General features: G+C 57.8%; 1 protein-coding gene across 1 annotated transcript in view; it reads right to left on the reverse strand.

Moving 5' to 3' along the window:
* The window catches only part of PACS1 (phosphofurin acidic cluster sorting protein 1), a 138,965-nt gene continuing 129,595 nt past the window's right edge, over positions 11,297–20,666 (reverse strand). The window contains 8 exon segments of the mRNA XM_021082811.1: positions 11,297–12,778; positions 12,865–12,984; positions 14,426–14,485; positions 14,488–14,651; positions 17,101–17,236; positions 17,357–17,399; positions 19,768–19,810; positions 20,182–20,284. Of these exon segments, the coding sequence (XP_020938470.1) occupies positions 12,663–12,778; positions 12,865–12,984; positions 14,426–14,485; positions 14,488–14,651; positions 17,101–17,236; positions 17,357–17,399; positions 19,768–19,810; positions 20,182–20,284 (785 nt within the window). The 3' untranslated portion in view covers positions 11,297–12,662.

Here is a 20,666-nt window from a genome sequence, read left to right on the forward strand (position 1 = left end):
GGGAGGGGTCAAGGGCGTGGCCATCAGAGGTGAGGCGTGGCCATTGAGGGGCGTGGGTTCGCCTGGGGCATAAATTCCCAGCCGCCACTTCCCAATCTCCTGCGGCCTCGGATTCTTCCGCTGTAACCGGCTCCGAAGCTTAGGGGTGTGGACAGACTGGGAAGATGTGCACCTGAATTTACCTTGTACTGAGGCCAGAGTGCGCGGCGGGAGAAACTGAGGCCCAGGGAGAAGGCCCCGCCTCCTCAGTCCCGGGGGAGACATTTGACATTTATCGACATTTAACGAGGTAGTTGCCACCTTCTCAGCACTTACTGTGTCCCGGTGCACGTTTAATGCTAATGCAAACCGAGTAAAGCTGGTGCTGCTGTTACCCCAGTCTCGCAAATCGGACCCCAGCCTTGTTCGTCTCTAGAAAGTGGCTTTGCCCCACCCAACTCCTTCGGAGCCGTCCTCATTCCTATAGGAGATTCACGGCATCTTAGGGCTGCTTCTTGGGAGGAAGAGACGGAGGCTTCTGGCCCTAAGGGAGAAAAGAGTGGCCAGGGGCAGCGGGGCATCCTGCGGGCGAACACCACAGCAAATCCTATTGGTCGGATAATCAAGACAAAGGGATGACAGAGTTCTCTGGTGGCCTAGTGGGTTAAGGATCAGGCATTGTCACTGCTGTGGCTTGGGTCACTGCTGTGGTGAGAGTTCCATCCCTGGCCCAGGAACGTCCACATGCCGCGGGGAGCTGCAAAAAAAAAAAAAAAAAAAAAAGACAAAGTGATGATGCTGTCATTCAGGGTCACCTCCTCAGAGAGCCTGTCCTTGACTCCCCACCCCCTCTGTGGAGCAGCCGTCCAGCCTGTCTAGTGCACCCATTTAATTCTCTCTGTTGCATTTATTCCTTCTAACATTTTCCTTGTCAGTTTCTGTCTCCTCCCTAGATTGCAGGTCAAGGTCTGCCTGTTTTGGTCACTCCCAGAGCAGCTCCTGGCCAGCCACATAGCAGTGCTCATGTTGTTATTTTTTTCATAAGAGACAGAAGGGTGCCACTGTTGGCCCAGGTTTTGCTTGCAGCCCTGCCTTGCTGGCTACCCTGGCCCTGCCTCCCCAGCTTCTAGGTCCTCATTGCTGGGTAACAGCAGGATAACCGCCCCGAGAGACACAGCCTGCCCAGCAAGGCCTGGCATTGGGACCCAGGGATCTGGGGCATTCCTCATGAGTCAGGGTGGGTTCAGACTCAGACGCTAGCAGGTTCCGGCATCCTGGTGGATGTGAGAATCCTCTCGGCATCCGGTCTGGCAGAGAACTTGTCTGGCACCACCCCAGGGCTCAAATAAGTCCCATGACAGGGCACTCACTACATTCTGCCGTGAGACAGCTCTAAGGGTTAGTGAGTTTCTCCTTAACCCTCAAAGTACCTTCCCACGCTGCTCGCCCACACCAAGCTGAAGCTCTGTCCTCGGGAAGGATGTTGGCTCCCTTTTGCCAATGAAGATACTTGGCAACAGTGAGGGTGCCCCCCTTAGTGTCCCCTGCCTGGGCTGACAATCTTGGTCCCTTCACTCACCTCTGGGCAGGTTCCTGACCCCACCCCACCCACCTGCATTCTCTTTTCTGGGTGTGGTTTAGATGGCTGAGCATCCCTGCTCTGAATGTGGCGCTCAGTCCAGGGCCCAGGGACCCAGACCCAGAGGGAACTGCACACATCACAGTCTCCTCCCACCCCGCCCCTGGCCGCCACCTGTCCACCATGAGGCTGAAAGTCAGGCTGCCTTTGACAGCCACCGTGCCGTGTGTGCTCAGGGCAAGCGTGTCAGCTAAAATCGTAGATGACAGGTATCCCCTTTCCATCCAGCCCCGTTCTTCCCCCCTATCTGGCGGTTCTGCCAATGATTTTCCCCCATTGATTTTTAAGGGTGGTTGGTACATTCCTATGATGCAAAATTCAAAAGGCATATACAAGTTACAGGACACTGACCACTGTCCTCAGTCAGCTCCCCTCCCCAGAAGCACCTGCTATCATGCGGCTTTGGTGTCCATTGATTATGTTGTTTGCATCAGTGTAGAGCTTGTGTTTTGTCTTTGTTTTTGTTTTTGTCTTTTTGTCTTTTCTAGGGCTGCACCTGCGGCATATGGAGGCTCCCAGGCTAGGGGTCCAATCGGAGCTACAGCTGCTGGCCCACACCACAGCCACAGCAATAGCAGATCCTTAACCCACTGAGCGAGGCCAGGAATCAAACCCACGACCTCATGTTTCCTAGTCAGATGTGTTAACCTCTGAGCCACGACGGGAACTCCCCTTGTTTTTGTTTTTGTTTTTTGTCTTTTTAGGGCCGCACCCACAGCATATGGAAGTTCCCAGGCTAGGGGTCAAATCAGAGCTGTAGCTGCCAGCCTACACCACAGTCACAGCAACGCTGGATCCAAGCAGAGCCTTCAACCTACACCACAGTCATGGCAATGCCAGATCAAACCCTAGTCCTCATGGATCCTAGCCAGATTCGTTACCTCTTAGCTACCACGCCAACTCCAGAACTTGTGTTTATTCTTGTCAGTTTTACCGGGTCAGGGTCAGTTTTCCTTTAGGGTCCCGGGAGGAGGCTTTTGCATTCAAGGTCTTTAGAGAGAGATTTTTTGTTTGTTTGTTTGTTTGTTTTGGGGGGGAGGGCATTTGGCTGTGCCTATGACACACATAAGTTCCCCAGGCCAGGAATCAAACTGGAGCCACAGCAGTGACAACATCGGTTCCTCAACTGCCAGGACACCAGGGAATTCCTGCATTTGAAGTCTTTAGCCTGCACACTAGGGTGGCACTGGCCGCAGTGTAATAAGCCTGCCTCTGTGCAGAACCTCCATCCGACCATGACTGCATCCCTGGTTCCCAGGCAAGGGCACCTCTGCTGTTCTTAACAAGGCTGGGCTTCAGAATCTCTTGGGGAGTTCCCGTGGTGGCACAGTGGTTAACGAATCTGACTAGGAACCATGAGGTTGCGGGTTCGATCCCTGCCCTTGCTCAGTGGGTTAACGATCCAGCGTTGCCGTGAGCTGTGGTGTAGGTTGCAGACGCGGCTCGGATCCCACATTGCTGTGGCTCTGGTGTAGGCCAGTGGCTACAGCTCCGATTAGACCCCTAGCCTGGGAACCTCCATATGCCGCGGGAGCGGCCCAAGAAATAGCAAAAAGACAAAAAAAAAAAAAAAAAAAAAAAAGAATCTCTTGGGAAGGAACTTGGTTAGAAGGCTCTCTTTCTAGAGACTGGGATTCAGTGGTGCCAGAGTGGGTCCTGGGCATCTTTTTTTTTTTTTTTTTTTGTCTTTTCTAGGACCGCACCCGTGGCATATGGAGGTTCCCAGGCTAGGGGTCTAATCAGAGCTGCAGCTGCCGGCCTACACCACAGCCACGGCAACATGGGATCCGAGCCGTGTCTGCGACCTACACCATGACTCATGGCAACACCAGAGCCTTAACCCACTGAGCAAGGCCTGGGATCGAACCCGCAACCTCACGGTTCCTAGCCAGATTCATTTCCACTGCGCCACGACGGGAACTTCAAGAACACTTTTCAATCTCCCTTGAGATGACTTTGGCTGGGTTCCTGCTCCAGCTTTTCTGCTAACTCTGCAGGCTTCCGTGGTTTCTTTGTGGTTCTCTTTAGGCATCTGGCTCTGCTCCTCCCTGTGCGCCGAGCGGAGGGAAGGCTGGACCTTCCCTGCCGCGTTCCCAGGCTCTTATCTCACTCTCAGTTCGTAACCTTGCCGGGTGGTTCAAGGTTTTCAGCCACTCGGCTTTTTATCTTGTCTTTGAGGGTTACGCTGTGCATCTCCCAAGGGAAGGGACTGTTACTTCGCCCTGCTCCTGTTCTGCACACCGCCCCACCCCCCACCCCGTGCTGCTGCTCTGGCGCCAGGCTGCTATGGGTGCTCTGCTAACAGAGAAAAAAGGAAGGAGTCCGGCCTGATGGTGATTCAGCTCCTTATGCCATTTTGCGCGGAGCTCAGCAGCTTGCCTCCGCCTGTCCCGTGTCTGGGGAAGTTGTTCTTCCTACTGGGAATACTGCTTTCTCCCTGGAAATCACTCCCACTGCTCCCACCCCTTCCCCTGCATCCTTGGAAGCATGCATCCCACTGAAATCTGCTTTTCTCAGTGCATCCTTTTTCTTTGCTAGCTTCATTTGTTTGATTTGAAGTGGGGGGCACTTTTGCCAAGCCTGTCATCACCCTTCAGATGTCAGTGGGTTCACCCCAAAGTGCTCAAGATTGGAGGTTCCTTAAAGACCGTGTCTTCCCAGAGTTCCCCTTGTGGCTCAGCGGGTTATGGACCCAACTAGAATCCATGAGGATGCGGGTTGGATCCTTGGGCTCACTGAGTGGGTTACGGATCCAGAGTGGTCCTCCAGCCTGGGAACTTCCATAGACTATGGGTGTGACCCTAAAAAGAAAAAAAAAAAAAAAGACTATGTCTCCCCCCAAGGATGGGCACCACTTCCCGAGGGGTCTGTTCCACCTTGAACACCTCTGGATGCCAGTTTTGTTTTTTTTTTTTTTTTTTTGTCTTTTTGCCATTTCTTGGGCCCTCCCACAGCATATGGAGGTTCCCAGGCTAGGGGTTGAATCGGAGCTGTAGCCACTGACCTACGCCAGAGCCACAGCAACGCTGGATCCGCTGCAACCTACACCACAGCTCATGGCAACGCCGGATTGTTAACCCACTGAGCAAGGGCAGGGACCGAACCCGCAACCTCATGGTTCCTAGTCAGATTCGTTAATCACTGCACCACGACAGGAACTCCTGGATGCCAGTTTTTTTAATGCCACTGAGCCAAGAATCAGTCTGCTTAGAGGTCTCCTGAGAGAGGGTTCTGGGTCCCTTCCCAACAGCCACGTGGCAAATCTGCACCCTCTCTTCCTGGTGGCCTCCTGGCCACTCTGGAAGGCTCTCTATCCTGCTCAGTGGGAGGGCATCCAGGCTTTGGGGGCAGACTCAGCTCAGTTCGGAGCTGTGTTTCTCGCTTTGCCCGTTGGGGAGCTTTAGGCTCGCACTGCAGCTTCCTCTCTCTCCTCATCTGTAAAATGAAGTTCTTAGTACCTGCCTCGCTGGGTCCTCGAGAGCACGGGAGAAAACAGCCGTGTTAAGACTTTAACATCATGCCTTGTATGTAACCGACACGGTTTCTTGTAGTCATTTGTTATCATCATCAAGCTTATCGAGCTTGTGCTAGTGAGTGGAGAGTCGGGATGGGGGGGGATGAAATATAGGGGAGTCTCCGCCTACGGTGTCCTAGGAGAGGAAACACATGAAAGTGAGCAGCAAATAGAAAGGAGCGTGAAGATAACAAGCACCGAAACGTTTGGGGCTGGCAGTGGGTGCCCTGCGTGGTCAGGATGGAGGGGGCTCAGCCCGGCTGGAAGGAATCTCCCCCTCTCTCCGAGGTCCGCCTTCCCCAACTCCAAGTGGACCCACCTCTGCATGGCACACACCCACCTTGCCCTCACCCACCACCTCCCACGTGAAGCTCCCTGCAGGGATGTTCCACCACCTTCCAGTTCGCCCAGCAAACGGCCAGTCCCCATCCTCGACGCTCTTCTTCGACCCTATTTAATTTTTGGCTGCCCCTCGGCATATGGAGGTCCCGGGCCAGGGATCAGATCCGAGACGCAACTGCAGCAACGCTGGATCCTTTAACCCACTCTACGGGTCCGGGGATCCTTTAACCTACGTGCTGGTGCTGCAGAGACCCCGCTGATCCCACTGCATCGCAGGGGGAACTCCAATCCTATCTTCTTCTTCTTTTTTTTTTTTTTTTTTTGCTTTTTAGGGCCTCGCCCACAGCATATGGAGGTTCCTGGTCTAGGGCAATTGGAGCTACAGCTGCTGGTGTACACCACAGCCACAGCACCCAGGATCCAAACCACGTCTGTGACCTACACCACAGCTCATGACAACACCGGATCCTTAATTCACTGAGCAAGACCAGGGGTCAAACCCCCAACCTCTTGGATACTAGTCAGGTTCGCTACCACTGAGCCATGATGGGAACTCCCAGCCTTCAGTCTTATTTCCTCCAAAAGGTTGTAGAAAGTGTCTCTAAATTGCATCGTCTCGCTTCCCTGTCTACAAGCCTTTATTGGCTCCCATTGGTCTGGGGATAAAGTGGACAGTCCTTGCTCTGGCTCCGCGCAGTAACAGTACTAGCTACCAGGCTGCTCAGTGCCCTGGCCACTTCTTTCCTCTTCCTCCCTGTCCCTCACCACTCCCATTGCTCTCAGCCACTAAACCACATGCGCGTCTCAGATCAGGCCAGACTCTCTTCTCCCTAGTTTTTGCTGTTTCTCATACCAGAACATCCATCAGGTCAGGTGTCTTTGGCTCAGGCAGACACCCTCTCCTGCCCGTCCCGTGTGTTCCCAAACACGCTTCCATGCTGTGTGGCAATTGTCTATTTGTCTGTATCCCCTGCTGCGCTCAGAGTTTCCAGATAGGTAAGACCCAGCCCAGCCTTCACCCCTATGTCATCATACCTAGGATGGGAACTGGCCCGCACTGAGAAGGGTGGATGGTTGGGAAGTTGAGGTCTGAGCAGACTTAGAGAGAGTCTGGAATCCCATGACCTGGGTTAGAAATCTGGCTCCTTTGGAGCCATGTGGTGTTTTGGACGAGTGACTTGGGCCCTTGCTCTTTCCTTTCTCTAGCTCTTGTGTGTTTGCCTTACGCCAGAGCAGTGGGGGCTGGGGCCACGGCGAAGAAGCATCCGAGTCCCCGCCCTCTGGAGCTCGCACTCCGACGTGACCATGTGGTACAGACATCTATGGCAGGGGACAGTGGACGTCCCAACTGAAGAAAGGGCTGAGGTGGAGCCTCTTGCAATGGGGTTTGGGGCAGGGTGGTTGGGGAGGAATTCTGAGGAGGCGATGCGAAGGAAGACGTCCCTGGGGAGGGCGTGGGAGGTGGAGGGAGTGGTGTGTTTGGGCCTGTGCGCAGGGAGGAGGGTTCTGGTTACTGAAGATCGGGTGTGGCCAGGGGGGGCGGGGGGAGGGGTGGCGCGCTGGAGAGGTGGGGGCGGTCAGAGCGTGCAGGCTGATGGACCTTGGGTTGGGCGGCTACATTCAAAGGGGAGTTCCCATTGTGGCTCAGGGGTAATGAGCCTGACTAGTATCCATGAGGATGTGGGTTCGATCCCTGCCCTCGCTCAGTGGGTTAAGGATCCAGCATTGCTGTGAGCTGTGGTGTACGACACGGCTTGGATCCTGGTCACTGTGGCTGTGGTGTCGGCCGGCTGGCAGCTGTAGCTCTGCTTCGACCCCTAGCCTGGGAATTTCCATATGCCACGGGTGTGGCCCTAAAAAGACAAAACAACAACAACAAAAAAGGAAGACTCAGCCAAATTGATTTCCCGGGGCCTCTCTAGGGATTTAGTGAAATTAAAGCATGTGAACACTCAGCAGCAGCAAGGCTGAGAGAAAATGCCCGTGGGTGACCCTGAGAGGCACAGTCCTTGGACATGGCAGTGGGTGATGAACGACGAGCAGTAGCTGGAAACAGTGATCCGAAATCTGCTCGTACAGAAGAATTCCGAGGAATAAAGGGGAAAGCCCTCACCTCCGTTTCCAAACCTTGGAAAGAGGGTGACAACTGACTAGTCATCAGCAGCCCAGCCGAGTGGTCCAGGTTAGCATCATCGGGGTGTCACGCTGCTGGCGTGTACCCTTGATAGGCTGTGCAGACCAAAACTGTCAAAGTCACCCAACCTCAGGAAAGTCTGAGAGGATGTCACACAGCCCTAAAAATAAAAAAAAAAAAAAAGGAGAAAAACGTTTCTCTCTCTTTTTTTTCTTTTCCTTTTTTTCCCAGCTATATCTGCAGCATATGGAAGTTCCCGGACGTTCTGAGCTGTAGCTGCAGCAATAACAGATCCTTAGCCCACTGTTCCACAGCAGGAACTCCCAAACGTTTCTTTATTTTTTATTTAAAAACTTTTTTTTTTTTTGGTCTTTTTGGGGCTACACTCGCAGCATATGGAAGTTCCCAGGCTAGGGGTTGAATCAGAGCTGTAGTTGCCAGCCTACACCACAGCCACAGCACCATCAGATCCGAGCCACGTCTGTGACCTACACCACAGCTCACAGCAACACCGGATCCTTTAACCCAGTGAGCGAGGCCAGAGATCGAATCCAAGTCCTCATGGATACTAGTCGGTTTGTTACAGCTGAGCCACAACAGGAACTCCCAAATGTTTCTTTAAATGAAAATAAAAACAGGAGTTCCCATTGTAGAGCAGCGGAAATGAATCTGACTAGGAACCGTGAGGTTGCAGGTTCGATCCCTGGCCTCGCTCAGTGGGTTAAGGATCCGGTGTTGCCCAGGTCACAGACGTAGCTCGGATCCCGAGTTGCTGTGGCTGTGGTGTAGACCAGTGGCTACAGCTCCCATTAGACTGCTAGCTTGGGAACCTCCATATGCCGCGGGTGCCGCCCTGAAAAGACCAAAGGAAAAAAAGGAAAAAAGAAAAGAAAAACATTCTGGCACTGACGTGGAGGTTAGATAAGGGCCCGTCCACCTTCTGCACCAAAATGCCACCCCTTTGCCTATAAAGAACGTTCCTGTTTTTGGCGGCCCGTGGGCGGCTCTGCTCCGGCCCAGCCTGCACTGTCCTGCCCGGGCGCGCCGTCTCAGGGGTGCTTCTTGCCCAGAGCTGCCTCGCCTTGGGAATCCCGGAAACAGTCCTACGCAACCCCCTTCCTCCTCTTGGCTCAGAGTGGGCATGTGTTCCGGCTCCAGGCCTGTGGGAAGCCCAGCTGTCCTTGGGGCTGAGGCATCAAAGGGGCTGAGGGGCCGGTGTGGATTCGGGACCAGCAGCACGAAGGCTTTCTATTCATTCTATTGGCAAATACACATGTTCACCTGTGATGATCCAAGGGGATCCAGGGTGCCAAAGATGAGGCAGAGAACAAAAAATTCCTCTTTTCTTGGAGCTTATATTCTAGTGGGAGAGAGAAAGAATTTAATGCCAGGGAGTGAAAAGTGCTAATGAGAAAAGCAGAGATGGATGAGAGAAAAGGGAGGTGTGATTTTAGACAGGCTGAACAGGGCAGGGCTCTGGGAGGGGACATTTAAACCAACACCAAAGTGAGGGAGCAGGTCACATGGACCCAAGGGCAGGAGCAGGATGGGCAGGGGGAATGGCTTGTGCAAAGGCCCTGAGGCAGAAAGTACGGTGTGTCTGAGGAACACAGGGGAGGGCAGCAAGCAGGGGTTAGTGAGAGGAGTAAGAGAAGCAGGCGTGGGAGGTCCCATCAGGGAGGCCTGGGGGTTATGAGGGTTTGGGGTTATATTCCTCGTGGGGTGGGAAGTCACTGGACAGTTTGGATCAGTAATTTCACATGCGCAAGTTAATACTGAAAAAGGCTGGGAGTTCCCGTCGTGGTGCAGTAGAAACGAATCTGACTAGGAACCACGAGGTTGCGGGTTTGATCCCTGGCCTTGCTCAGTGGGTTAAGGATCTGGCATTGCCGTGAGCTGTGGTGTAGGTCGCAGACACAGCTCGGATCCCACATTGCTGTGGCTGTAGTGTAGGCCAGAAGCTACAGCTCTGATTAGACCCCTAGCCTGGGAATCTCCATATGCCTCGGGTGCGGCCCTAAAAAGACAAAAAGCAAAAAAACAAAAACCACTGAAAAAGGCTTTATCGGGCTATTGTGTGAAGAATAGACTCCTGGAAGAGTAGATGGAAGCAGAGGTTATCAGGAGGCTGTTACAACATCCAGAGGAAAGATAATAGCAGCAGGGAGAGCCGGGAGGAGCTGCGGTTCTGGGTCTGTCTGGAAGGAGAAGCATTTGCTGATGGGTTGCGTGTGGGGTGTGAGAGAAGAAGAGCCAAGGATGATTCCAACGATTGGGCCTCAGCCACTGCAGCGTGGGGGAGTCTCCCACCCCAGGCTGGGGGAGGGGGAGGGGAGGCCACGCAGAGGATGCCAGGGAGGCCCAGGGGGGCAGTGGGTGCGGGCCGAGGGCCATCCACGGGCCCAGTGAAGAGTCCAGCAGGGAGTGTGGTGCGTTGGTAGGTCAGAGGCTCTTCCCCTGGGGCTGTGAGGGGGGCGCCTAAAGAGCGGGAGGTGGTGGAGAGGGAGCCTGAACCGCTAGCTCTCTGGAAGAATCTCGCTGTAAGGGGCACAGGGACACGGAGTGGCAGCCGGAGGGGATTTGGAATCAGGGTGAAGTGTCTGCACATGGATGTGAACGGTCTGGGGGAGGGGGTATCAGGGCTGGTATCTTTGGGGAAGCCTCGGGAAGGTGGGAGAAGGTGGAAGGCAGGAGCTGGGAGCGGACCCAGGTCAGCAGGGAGCTCCCGCCTCCTCCTTGCTCTCCCCTCCCCACCGTCTGCTTCTCCTCCTCGGCTCTGAGCTGGAAGCCGCCGGCTGGGACCTGGGATCTGAGTCTACTCTTCCCACACACGTCCTGCCAGCTCCCAGGCACCCCCAGCCCGGCTCATGGAGCCTCTGTGGGCACCTCAGCTCTGCCCCAGGCAGCCCTGGGGCCTCTCTGGTCTGCCTCGGACCCCACCCCGCCTGGCCTGTGCCCTCATCTCCTGGGACGCCTTGTGGTCCCCTCACTGGACTCTCCTCCTTGGGAGGCAGACGTTTGGTCCATTTTCCAGGCCCAGCTGCCCCAGTCAGGTCACCTGGCCACAGGGCTTGGGAGCCAGTGACAGCCTGGCCCACGTGGCCGTCTGCTCCACGGGGGCTGTGTCCTGCAGGGTGGGGACGCCAGCGCCCACTTCCAGGCTCTCGTTCACCGGAGGAGGCTCGACGTGCAGGCCTGTCCAGGCGGCGCATGAAAGGCGGGGTGTCCGGGGAGCAGGAGCTCTGCCTGTCACCGCTGAGGTTAAGGGCTGGCAGGAAAGTGAATTCGATGATGGACCCCAGCTCACCCCCTCCACCTGGCCTCAGACTTCGCCAACTTCTAGAAACTATGGCAGGGCATCAGCCCAGCAGGGGGAGAAAAATCAAGCTCTGATCTTCGGTCAGAAGAGTGGAAACTGCTGTCGACGTGGGAGGTGGGATTTGGGGCTGCTGGGTCCCAGAGAAAAGTGGGGTTCCAGCGGGGGAGTAGCGTGACTTCTGTTCCAGACCTCTGCCAGCCTCATGCACAAGACACCTCCACGGCTCTGTCTCTGTGCTAAGAACATGGGAACACGCTTCCTTGCAGCCGGCTCCCAGGTGACTTGGAGTGGAAGTGGCTGTGCTGTGTGGCGGGAGGAGGGTGGACAGACCCTCTGTCACAGCGAGAGGCACAGAAGCCCAAGGCTTGCTCATTGGTAAGAAATCACCAGTTTATTGAATGAAAAATCCAACATCCACTCGGTCCTCCCGCCCCGCCCTCTCTCGGCCTGAGTGAGCAGCACGGCCCAGGAGACGCTCTGGACGGCGGGCTGAGCCGGGGGAAGGGCTGGAGGAGTTTGGGGGAGGTATGGAGAATGAGAAAAACACTTTTCAAAGGGAAGTTCTGTGCAAAAACTTCTAGGAGGGGTGAGGGGGCAACAGCAAAGCTCTGGACGTGCTGGCGGGCCGGAGGGCTGTGCCGGGAGCTCCACGCCACGTGCTCAGCTGCTTCCGAGAAGGCCCAGGGCAGGGGGCCGAGGAGGGGCTCAGCCGTCCCCCTGCCCCCTGGACCCCAGGCTGCAGAGAGAGGGAGACGCGGCGGGCAGGCCAGGGTCCGCCCAGGCCAGGAGCCCGGGAGTGAGCAGGGGCACAACAGACCAGGGAAAGGAGACAGACGGACACGCGGGCACAGAAGCCACAGATGACACGCGGTGGGGGTGGGCCTCCCACCTCTCCCGGAGCGCAGAGTTTCAGGCAGAGGCAGCGCTGTGCTGTGGGGAGAGGGAGAGGCAGAGGAGGAAAGTCGGCAACAAGGGGGAGCCCCAAGGACAGGGACCGATGCCTGGCAGTCACACACAACCACCACGAGACTGGCTACAGACGGCCAAAGACGCCCAGGGCCACAGGTGGCATCTCCAGGGGACCTGGGGTGGTGAGAGCCGTGCGTGGGGGAGACCACAAAGGCCCCTCCAGCCCAGAAATCCACACAACGCCACGGCAATGCTGCCCTGGGGTGGAGAGGGGGTGGTGGCTGCCCCTGTGGCTATGGGGGGCAGGGGGTCCCGTGCCCCTCACACCCTAGCAGCGGGAAGTGGCCTTGGCTTTGGCCCCACTGGAGGGAGCAGGCTGAGTAGCGTCTGGCAGCTGAGCTTTAGAAAACGAGATCCTGGGGGGTGGGGGTGAGGGCGGGGGAGGCTGGGCTCCCTGCCACGGCCAGGACTCCAGGTCTCCTATTTCCAGGAAGGGAACTGGTGCCACGTGAGGGAAGAGGTGGAAGTCAGGTGAAGGAAGGCCTGGAGGACTCGATTCCAGGGCCCGGGGATGAGCGCCCAAAGGCCAAATCAACCTGCCCTGGGCCTGGAGGGGAGGGCGAGGGGGCTGCCCAGGGGTGGGACCGAGCAGTGGGGAGGGGAGCAGCGTCCCCAGTGGCAGTGTCCTTTGGGACCGGGCAAGGGGGACGCAGGACCCAGGGCCAGGAAAGGGGATGCTGGGCCCAGGCCTGCTGGCCTCCCCCTGCCCGCAGGCGGTGAGGCTGGTGGCAGTGCCAGGAGGGAGAGTGGCCGGGAGACGGTGCCCTCAGGTGGCCTTGCTGCCACTGAACAGTCCCACTGGAAAGTGCTTGACGTGGGTGGGCCACTGGGCGGCCAGCTGGAAGAACTTGATGTCACTCCACTCGACTCCGTCGATGGACACTGAGGGTGACAGGGGAGGACAGGGGGTGACCAGGGCTGCCGAGGCCATCTCCCCAGCAGCTTCCCTGCCACCACCCTGCCCACACCTCTCAGCATGGTCTGCTGCTGCTTGGCAGAGCAGATGAGGCGGCTGATGCCTTCGATGACCTGGCTCTTAGAATCCACCTCCTTTTCTCGAGGTTTCTTGCTCAGGAAGATGGTGGGCACTGCAAAGCAAGCAGGAACGGCCTTGTCTCAGCCCCGTGAGAGCGGCCGCCCTCTCCCCCACCCACTGCCCCTGCCCCGTGGGAAGGGAGATTTGCAGAAAGCCGATCTTCCTCCCCGCTCCCTGGCTCCGGCTGCGTATCAGGATCTCTGAGCTCCTGCCAGCCCCAGCACTGGCCTCCTGGCTGTGGCTGAGATCCTGCCCTCTCCCCGAACCTCAGCATCTTCACTGAATAACAGGGACCAGGGCCGGGTGGTCCCTCCCAGCTTGAATGTTGCCGGTAGCCGTGGGGTAGGGGGCCTGCTCCTTCCTAGCCTCATCCCCAACCCCTGACAGCCACCGCTGCACGCCTGTGCTGCACATCTTTGCAGGGCTGTGTCCGTGCGGCCAGTGGGGAGGCTGTGGGGCAGTGTTCGCATGAGCACTGCCCCGGGATGCCCCAGGCAGGACGCTGGGTGCCACGGCGGGTTCTGACTGCAGGCCTGGCATAGCCCTGCCCGCCCTCCAGGGGAACGCTCAGAGCAGAGGCAGGAGCGGAAAGGCCCAGCTGCTTTGGATGTGCCCAGAGGAGGAAGGAAGGGGCCGGGCAGTTAAGGAAGCCTCTTTCTGGGAGTTTCAGCTGTGCCTCAGCGGGTTACAAACCCGACTGGTATCCATGAGGATGCAGGTTTGATCCCTGGCCTCGCTCAGTGGGTTAAGGATCCGGCGTTGCCGTGAGCTGTGGTGTAGGTCACAGACGTGGCTCAGATCCTGCATTGCTGTGGCTGTGGTGTAGGCTGGCAGCTGCAGATTTGATTCGACCCCTTGTCTGGGAACATCCATATGCCTTGGGTGTGGTCCTAAAAAGCAAAAACAAAACAAAACAAAACAAAGGAAGCCCCTGCGGGTGCACAGCTGGATGTGTGGGTTTCCAGTGGATCCAACAGCAGCAAGTGCTGCCCCCACGCTGGCCGGCCTGTGGGATTCCCGCCTCCTTTCCCAGAGCTCAAGCCCAGGGACCGCCGGCTCCTCTGCCGGTGCGGAAGCCATCCTTTCACGCAGCTCTATTCCCCTTGATTCTTGAAAACAATCGTGCCCTTTGCTCGCAAGGCTCTAGTGGCCTCCGTGGGTCCAGTGCCCCCGTGGCTGCGGCACGGAGATGTCCTCTGTTGCACCGTCCATCCCGACGGCGGTGGGGGCACTAACCGCCTTGGCCACTAAGCTGCTGATGCTCAGCAGGCAGGGACTGTGACTCCCGGGGGACCGCGGTTCCCTCTGGTGCAGAAAGACGGCCGTGTCCCACAATGTGAGGCAGGACCCCGAGGGACCCCAGGCTGGGCCGCATGACACGCGTGCTGTCTCTGTCCTCATCCAAGGTCTCCTAGAGCAGATTCTGCCCCGAGCCCGACCAAGGAGGTGGGGCGCCCGGTGGCCTGACCGTCCCCGCCCCAGACGTCACTTACCTTTCTTGTTCTTCTCTTTGGTGACCACGGTCATGGCCATGGTGCCGGAAAGCTGGGCCTCCCACCATGGGGCAGGCGGGACACCTGCACCGAGCGGAAGACGCTCTTGAGGGTGTTCTTGGAGCTGGCGTCCCTCTTGTCACCTTCCCTCCTCCGCTCCCCAGGGTGGCCCAGCCAGTAGTCCACTTGGAGGCCAATCACGTCCCCATACGGGCTGTTGGGGCTCCTGGAGAAGGGTGACAATGAGAGGAGGCCCTCACTTCCTAACCACAGGGCCGACGGGGGTGGAGAGGGGGGACACTGCTGGGCTCTGGGGGGGCGAGAGGTGGCGCTGGCTGAGTGGCTCCTGGGTCCCTCCAGTCAGAACTGGCTGGGGTGGGAGCGGGGTCAGGCTGGTCTGGGACAAAGCCAGGACAGGGTGAGGCCTGCGTCACCACCAGGGAACCAAACAAAAAGTCACAGGGGGATGAGAGGAGCAGAGAGGAAGAGGCTTCAGGAAGGAAGAAGGTGTGTGTGCACGGGCACGCGCGCACACACACACACGGACACACACGGATGTGCACACACACAAGGTCATGCGCACATACAGGGACACTCGAGGGTACACACACACACACACACACACACACACACACACACGCATGTGCATGCACCCCCCCACCCCCCCAGCAAGCAGAGCCAGGGCGGAACCCAGCCCAGGGTGGGAGAGATGAAGCAGGAAAGGGCCGGAAGCCCCTTGGCGGCCCCAGAGCAGCCCCGGGGGAGCTGGCGGATGCCGACCTGACCTGTGGCTTTCTCTCATTTATGGCACTTCTAGCTCAGGGATAATTTTAGCTCCGAGGGGAAAAGAGCTGATGTTTTCTTGAAAGGAGGCGTCAGACACAATAGGTACACGGGCTACAAAAGTCATCTGACGTTGCTCTTTCTGCCTGGATTCAGTGGCTCCACTGAAAAAACAGGCTTCAATTGGATGGGAAAGCAGGTCGAGGTAGGGCTGGTCCCCGGGCCCCCCAGGAAGCCTGGACCGTGAGGTCACAGCCCGACCTGCTGGTGGGATTTCCTCCTCCTGCACTTCGGCACATCAGTGGAAGACCCCTCCCCACCCGCCCAAACAGGAAGTGAGGAGGGAAGGTGGGGGGGGGGGCTGGGATCTGGACTCCGTCCCCCAGGACATGGGACTGTCATGGAGGTTCTGGAAAAGCCTCCACCCAGTGCCTCCCTCTCTGCTCCCTCATGGAACACCCCCCAAGAACTGGGAAGAGGTGAGGGTGGAAGCCAGGGAACAAGGCAGAGGAAGCAGCAGGAGCCTGTCCCCTGGGTGCCCCAGTGGGACTGCCTCCCTCCGGAGGCCTGGCCTCCTGATCTGAACTTGGGATACTTCTGATCTTTTTGTTTGTTTGTTTTTTAGGTCTGTGCCCATGGCATATGGAAGTTCCGGACTAGGGTCCAATCGGAGCTACAGCTGCCGGCCTACGGCACAGCCACAGCAACACGAGATCTAAGCCACATCTGCGACCTATACCATGGCTCATGGCCACACCAGATCCCCAGCTCACTGAGCGAGGCTAGAGATCCAACCCGTGTCCTCATGGATGCTACTCAGGTTCATTTCCATTGAGCCACAACGGGAACTCCTGTGATACTTCAGATCTTAAAGAAATTCCCTCCCCCTCACTAGTTTCTCATGGTGCACCCCCCACCCCCCGTGGCTTTGGCACTGCTGGGGCCCAGGGACTTGAGCGCCAGGACAGGGTCCTGCCTGTCTCACCGGCTTCAGCAGCACGTGGGTGACAGATAGACCGAGTGCATGGGAAGCAGCCACACCGCCCCAGGTCCGGGCACTAACATGCGCCTGACACCAAAGCTGATGGCCAGTCCCACCGTTACTTTCGTGGAGTCGAAATGAAGCTCAGTGACTTGCCCGAGTGACAAAGATTCTTCGGGTCATCGAACTTCAGCCAGACTCCTGAAGCTCTCCCAGGCCGCCCTGTGCACCGCCTGCTAAAATCCCTTCTCCCGAGAACCCCCTGTCCTCTGAGTCCATCGCTGCGGCCGCCCCCTCGGATCCGCACCCTCCCCCACCGGCAGGAGTGTCTGCAGCAGGCGCTCAGGTCCCTTTAGCCAGAGCCTGCATTGCCTCCCCCACGTTCCGCGTAGTGATTTTCCATCCGCTGCCCCCACTCACACACGCGGTGTCTGGGGTTGAGCCCATCGCCTCCCACCCCCCCCCATCCTGCTGCAACACCCCCCCTAACAACAGCACCTGCGCTCCCTGCATCCACCCCCCACCCGCTGTGCCTTAACCAGTGCCACTGAGTAGCTGGTTCTTTAACACAAACACAGTGGACATAACATGAACTAGGAGGCAAATCCCTCCTTCTGTGCCAGGCGGTCCTCCAGCGAGACACGGGCACAGCACTTTACAGCCACAAGGGCCTCTGAGCCCTGGGTCTCAGTCAACCTTGTAATTGAGAGGCGGTCAGGGCGGCCAGTAGCCTGCACTCACAGGCTGGTGGTGGCTTGCCTGGCTGGTGACCTAACTCCACTGTCCCTGCCACCACCTTCTGAGCCCAGCGTGCTCTCACTGTTCTGCACGCCGAGCACACAGGGAAATCAGTGGGGCTGCCACCTGACGGAGGCCGTGGCAGGAAGGACAGGGCAGGTGAGGGCCTTACCCTACGATGGCGAGGGCGCTGCTCATGGAGGGGGAGGACGGCGGGGTGGCCGTGGCGTCTCGGCTCAGGCCCGAGCTGGAGGGCGGTGACGTGGAGGGCACAGTGAGGCTGACCACAGGCGCGTCATCCCCATCGCCTGCTGGGGACAAACACAGCTGGCCAGACCTGCTGGTAGCACGGTCGAGGTACCCCTGCCTCCCCTGCAGCCCCTCCGCCCCCACTCTCCCTCGTGGAGGCCAAGGGGCCCCAGGCTCACCTGTAGTGGAAGGAGAGTCTTCAACCAGCCCCACCTTCACCACCTGCAGGGAGGAGAGACACTGCACTGGGACAAGTTCCCATCCAGCTGGGACCCGGGGCTGGGCATGGAGGCCATCACCGCACAGCATCTGATCATAGGCTTTAAAGACCTCTGCCCACCCAGCGGAGCCCAGATTGTTCAAAGATGTGAAAAACCCAGCTGCAAACACTTGAGTCTGGGGCACAGGAGGCCTGCAGCTCTTCTCTGGGGATACGGGCAAGGCCACCGTCTAACACCAGAGAAAGGAGGGCGATGGGGAGGCCTTGGCAGGCAGCCGGGAGTGGGGGGCAGTGCCCGAGGACACGCTGACGGCAGGGGCCTCCTCTCCAGACCTCCTGGGATCTGGAGGGACACGGGGACAAGGAGGGGGTCCAGGTACAGCCCCCCACCCCTAGGCAGTGCAGCTTCACCAAGACTTTCAGATTCCTCTCAGAGGGTTCTGGGAAGGACAGAGGGGGCCCTCCGGTGGCCAGCAAAGGGCACGGCTAGAGACAGGCCACACGGGGGCTGGGGCCCCGGCCTGAGGCGACAGGTGTGTCCTGGGGCCCAGCCTGGGAGAGGCGCACGGGGAGGTCCCAGGAGCTGGGCCCTGGGGACGGGCGCGGACTGCACAGGGACCGTTCCCTTGAGGCTGATCAGAGCGCGGTGCTGGCGTTCACTGGACTTTGTCCCCAGTTCTCTACGTTCTTATTTTAATTCCCGTGACATGTGGATTCGCTGAATGTCCTGGACGTGGCCGTCCTTCCCCCTCACTCCTCTAGGTTACACGAGGCTGCCGCTCCTTTGTTTGAACTTTTAATTTTTCTCTCTCTTGCTGGGAGGCAGTGACCCACAGCTCCACAAAGATGTGGGTCGTGCCACCAGCCCAGGCTACAGGCCATGGTCCAGGGCCTCCAACATGGCTATGGGAGCAGCCCCAGTGGCCGACAGGGACCAGCCAGGTGGGAGGCTTCACAAGGCATGAGAACGGGGCTACCGAACCTCCCCAGGCTCAAGCATCTCCCAAGATCACTCAGGAGACGCCAGGGACGGTGGGAGCTGGCAGGGACCCTCAAGGAGACTGTGGGGAAAGATACAAGCAGATCTGGAAGAGAAATCCCGTCGTCTCATGAATGGAAATCTGAGCTTTCAGCCATGCTTCTATTTCGCGCTCTGGCCCTGAGAGGGTCGGCTCTGTCCCCTCTGGGCGGGCCTCTGCCTGTGGTCTGGCTGCCGCCAAATGCAAGATAGGCTGGAGCCACCTGACACCAGAGACTCCCAAGAGGCTGTCCCTTCATTTTCAAAACCCACTTGAGTAGAGATTCTCCCGTGACTCGACTGGGGTGGGGAGAGGGGTGCTTTCCTCTCGCTGCTCTATCGGGCTCTGAAGACACAGACACCGATTCTCAGACTTTGGAATATCATCCGTCATTATTCCCCGCGCCCTTTACTGGCTGCCCTGCAGCATATGGAATTCCCAGGCCAGGGATCAGATCTGAGCTGCAGTCACAACCTAAGCTGCAGCAATGCCAGATCCTTAACCCCCTGTGCCAGGCTGAGAATCTAACCTGCATCCCAGCGCTCCCAAGATGCCACTGATCCTGCTGCATCACAGCGGGAGCTCGCATTGTTTCCTTTCTTTTCTTTCTCTTTCTTTTTTTCTTTTTTTTTTTTTTAGGCTAGGGATTGAATTGGAGCTACAGCTGCCAGCCTATGCCAGGGATCGAACCTGTGTCCTCATGGATACTGGTTGGGTTCATTTCTACTGAGCTACAACGGGAACTCCCTCCTTTTTAATATTTTTAAAAATTAAAAAATTAAAGCATACTTGGTTTACAATGCTGTGCCAATTCCTGCCGTAATTACCGTTATTTCTGGGGCAACTTTCTTTTCCCTGAAGCCTGTGGAACCAATGCCCTGGACAGCATCCCCTAGGCTGAGGCCCCAAGTTTAGCACCGGGTGTAACAGAAGCTACCAGTGGTGACCCGGGGATGGCCCCTGATTCAGGAAAGGACACTGGAAGGAGGAGCTCGGTGCCTGTTCCAGCCCAGGGCTTCCCCGCCTGGGCAGTGCTGACGCTTGGGGCAGGACAGTTAGGGGCATCTCTGGCTGCCACCAGCTAGATGCCCGATGTTGGTAGCGCCCCCGCTCCCAGCTGTGACAATTAAAAATGTCTCCAGACATCACTAGATGTCCCCTGGCGGCAAAATTGACTTCGGCTAGATGAGGTGTGTGTGTGTGTGTGTGTGTGTGTGTGTGTGTGTGTGTGTGTGTGTGTGTGTGTGTGAAGAGAGAGAGAGGAGGGAGACGGGGGTGGGGGTGGGGGGACGACAAGGAAGGCCAGGAAGATGGGGGTGCGTGTGCAGAGGGCAGGGGAGCGGCTACTCACGCCAATGAAGGGGATAAACTTCTGGTGCGAGTCTTCGTCGGGGCTGTGGGGAGAGAAGGGAAGCTTTACTGTCGGCGGGTGAGACGGTGCAGAGCTGGGCACATAAGCGTCTGCAGTTTACTGTGGCTTAAGGGAGTCCGGACACCACCTGATGTCCCATCACGCCACCAGTGGAGGCAAAAGACCCGATTCTGCACACACCACCCCCTGCTCCTGTGTCTGCGCTGAGGGGCGCCCACACGGGGGGCAGAGCAGGAAAGGGACGGCCTGGGTGGGAGGCAGTAAAAAACTCTCCTATTCCCTTGGGTTCCTCGGAAGGGAGGCGGGTGGGGAGAAGGAAGGAGTGAAAAAGCAAAGAAAAGCCAAGATGTGTCTAGCCCTCCCGAGCTGTTCTTAAGAAACCCCTGAACTTACAACTTGTGCCTGCAGGTCAGCATGGCTTCCGCCACGGGCAGCTGGTGCGTCACGGCCGCCCCGTTGACATACTGCATGACCCGCCCCACCACGTCCAGTTGCTCTGCAGGAGGGCCAAGGGAAGATGCTGACGGGTTTCAGCAGGCGACCCCGAAAACCCTCTTAGAGAGCCCCCTTTGTGAGGCCCGTCAGGAGACGGGAGGGGCTGAGGCAGAGGAAGCCTCCTAAGACCCTCTGGTCTGAAGCTGAGGCAGCACGAAGCAAAGCGCTGTCCTTGCCGTGCGCCCTTGCCGCTCCTCCCAGGTGTGACACGCTGCCGCTCTCTGCTCGGGGCAGCCCCTCCACCCCCAAGCTCTGCCCGGATCCTGCAAGGCCCTGGACGTGCTCGCCCGCTCTCGGCCTCGCAGGCCCCAGGCTCGCCCTCGCCCTCGCCCCTGCCACCTTTGCTCCGTGTTTCAGGACAAGATGTGGGTGGAGTTATTCAC

The sequence above is a fragment of the Sus scrofa genome, chromosome 2, assembly GCF_000003025.6.
Source record: "Sus scrofa isolate TJ Tabasco breed Duroc chromosome 2, Sscrofa11.1, whole genome shotgun sequence".
NCBI classification, from domain to species: Eukaryota; Metazoa; Chordata; class Mammalia; order Artiodactyla; family Suidae; genus Sus; species Sus scrofa.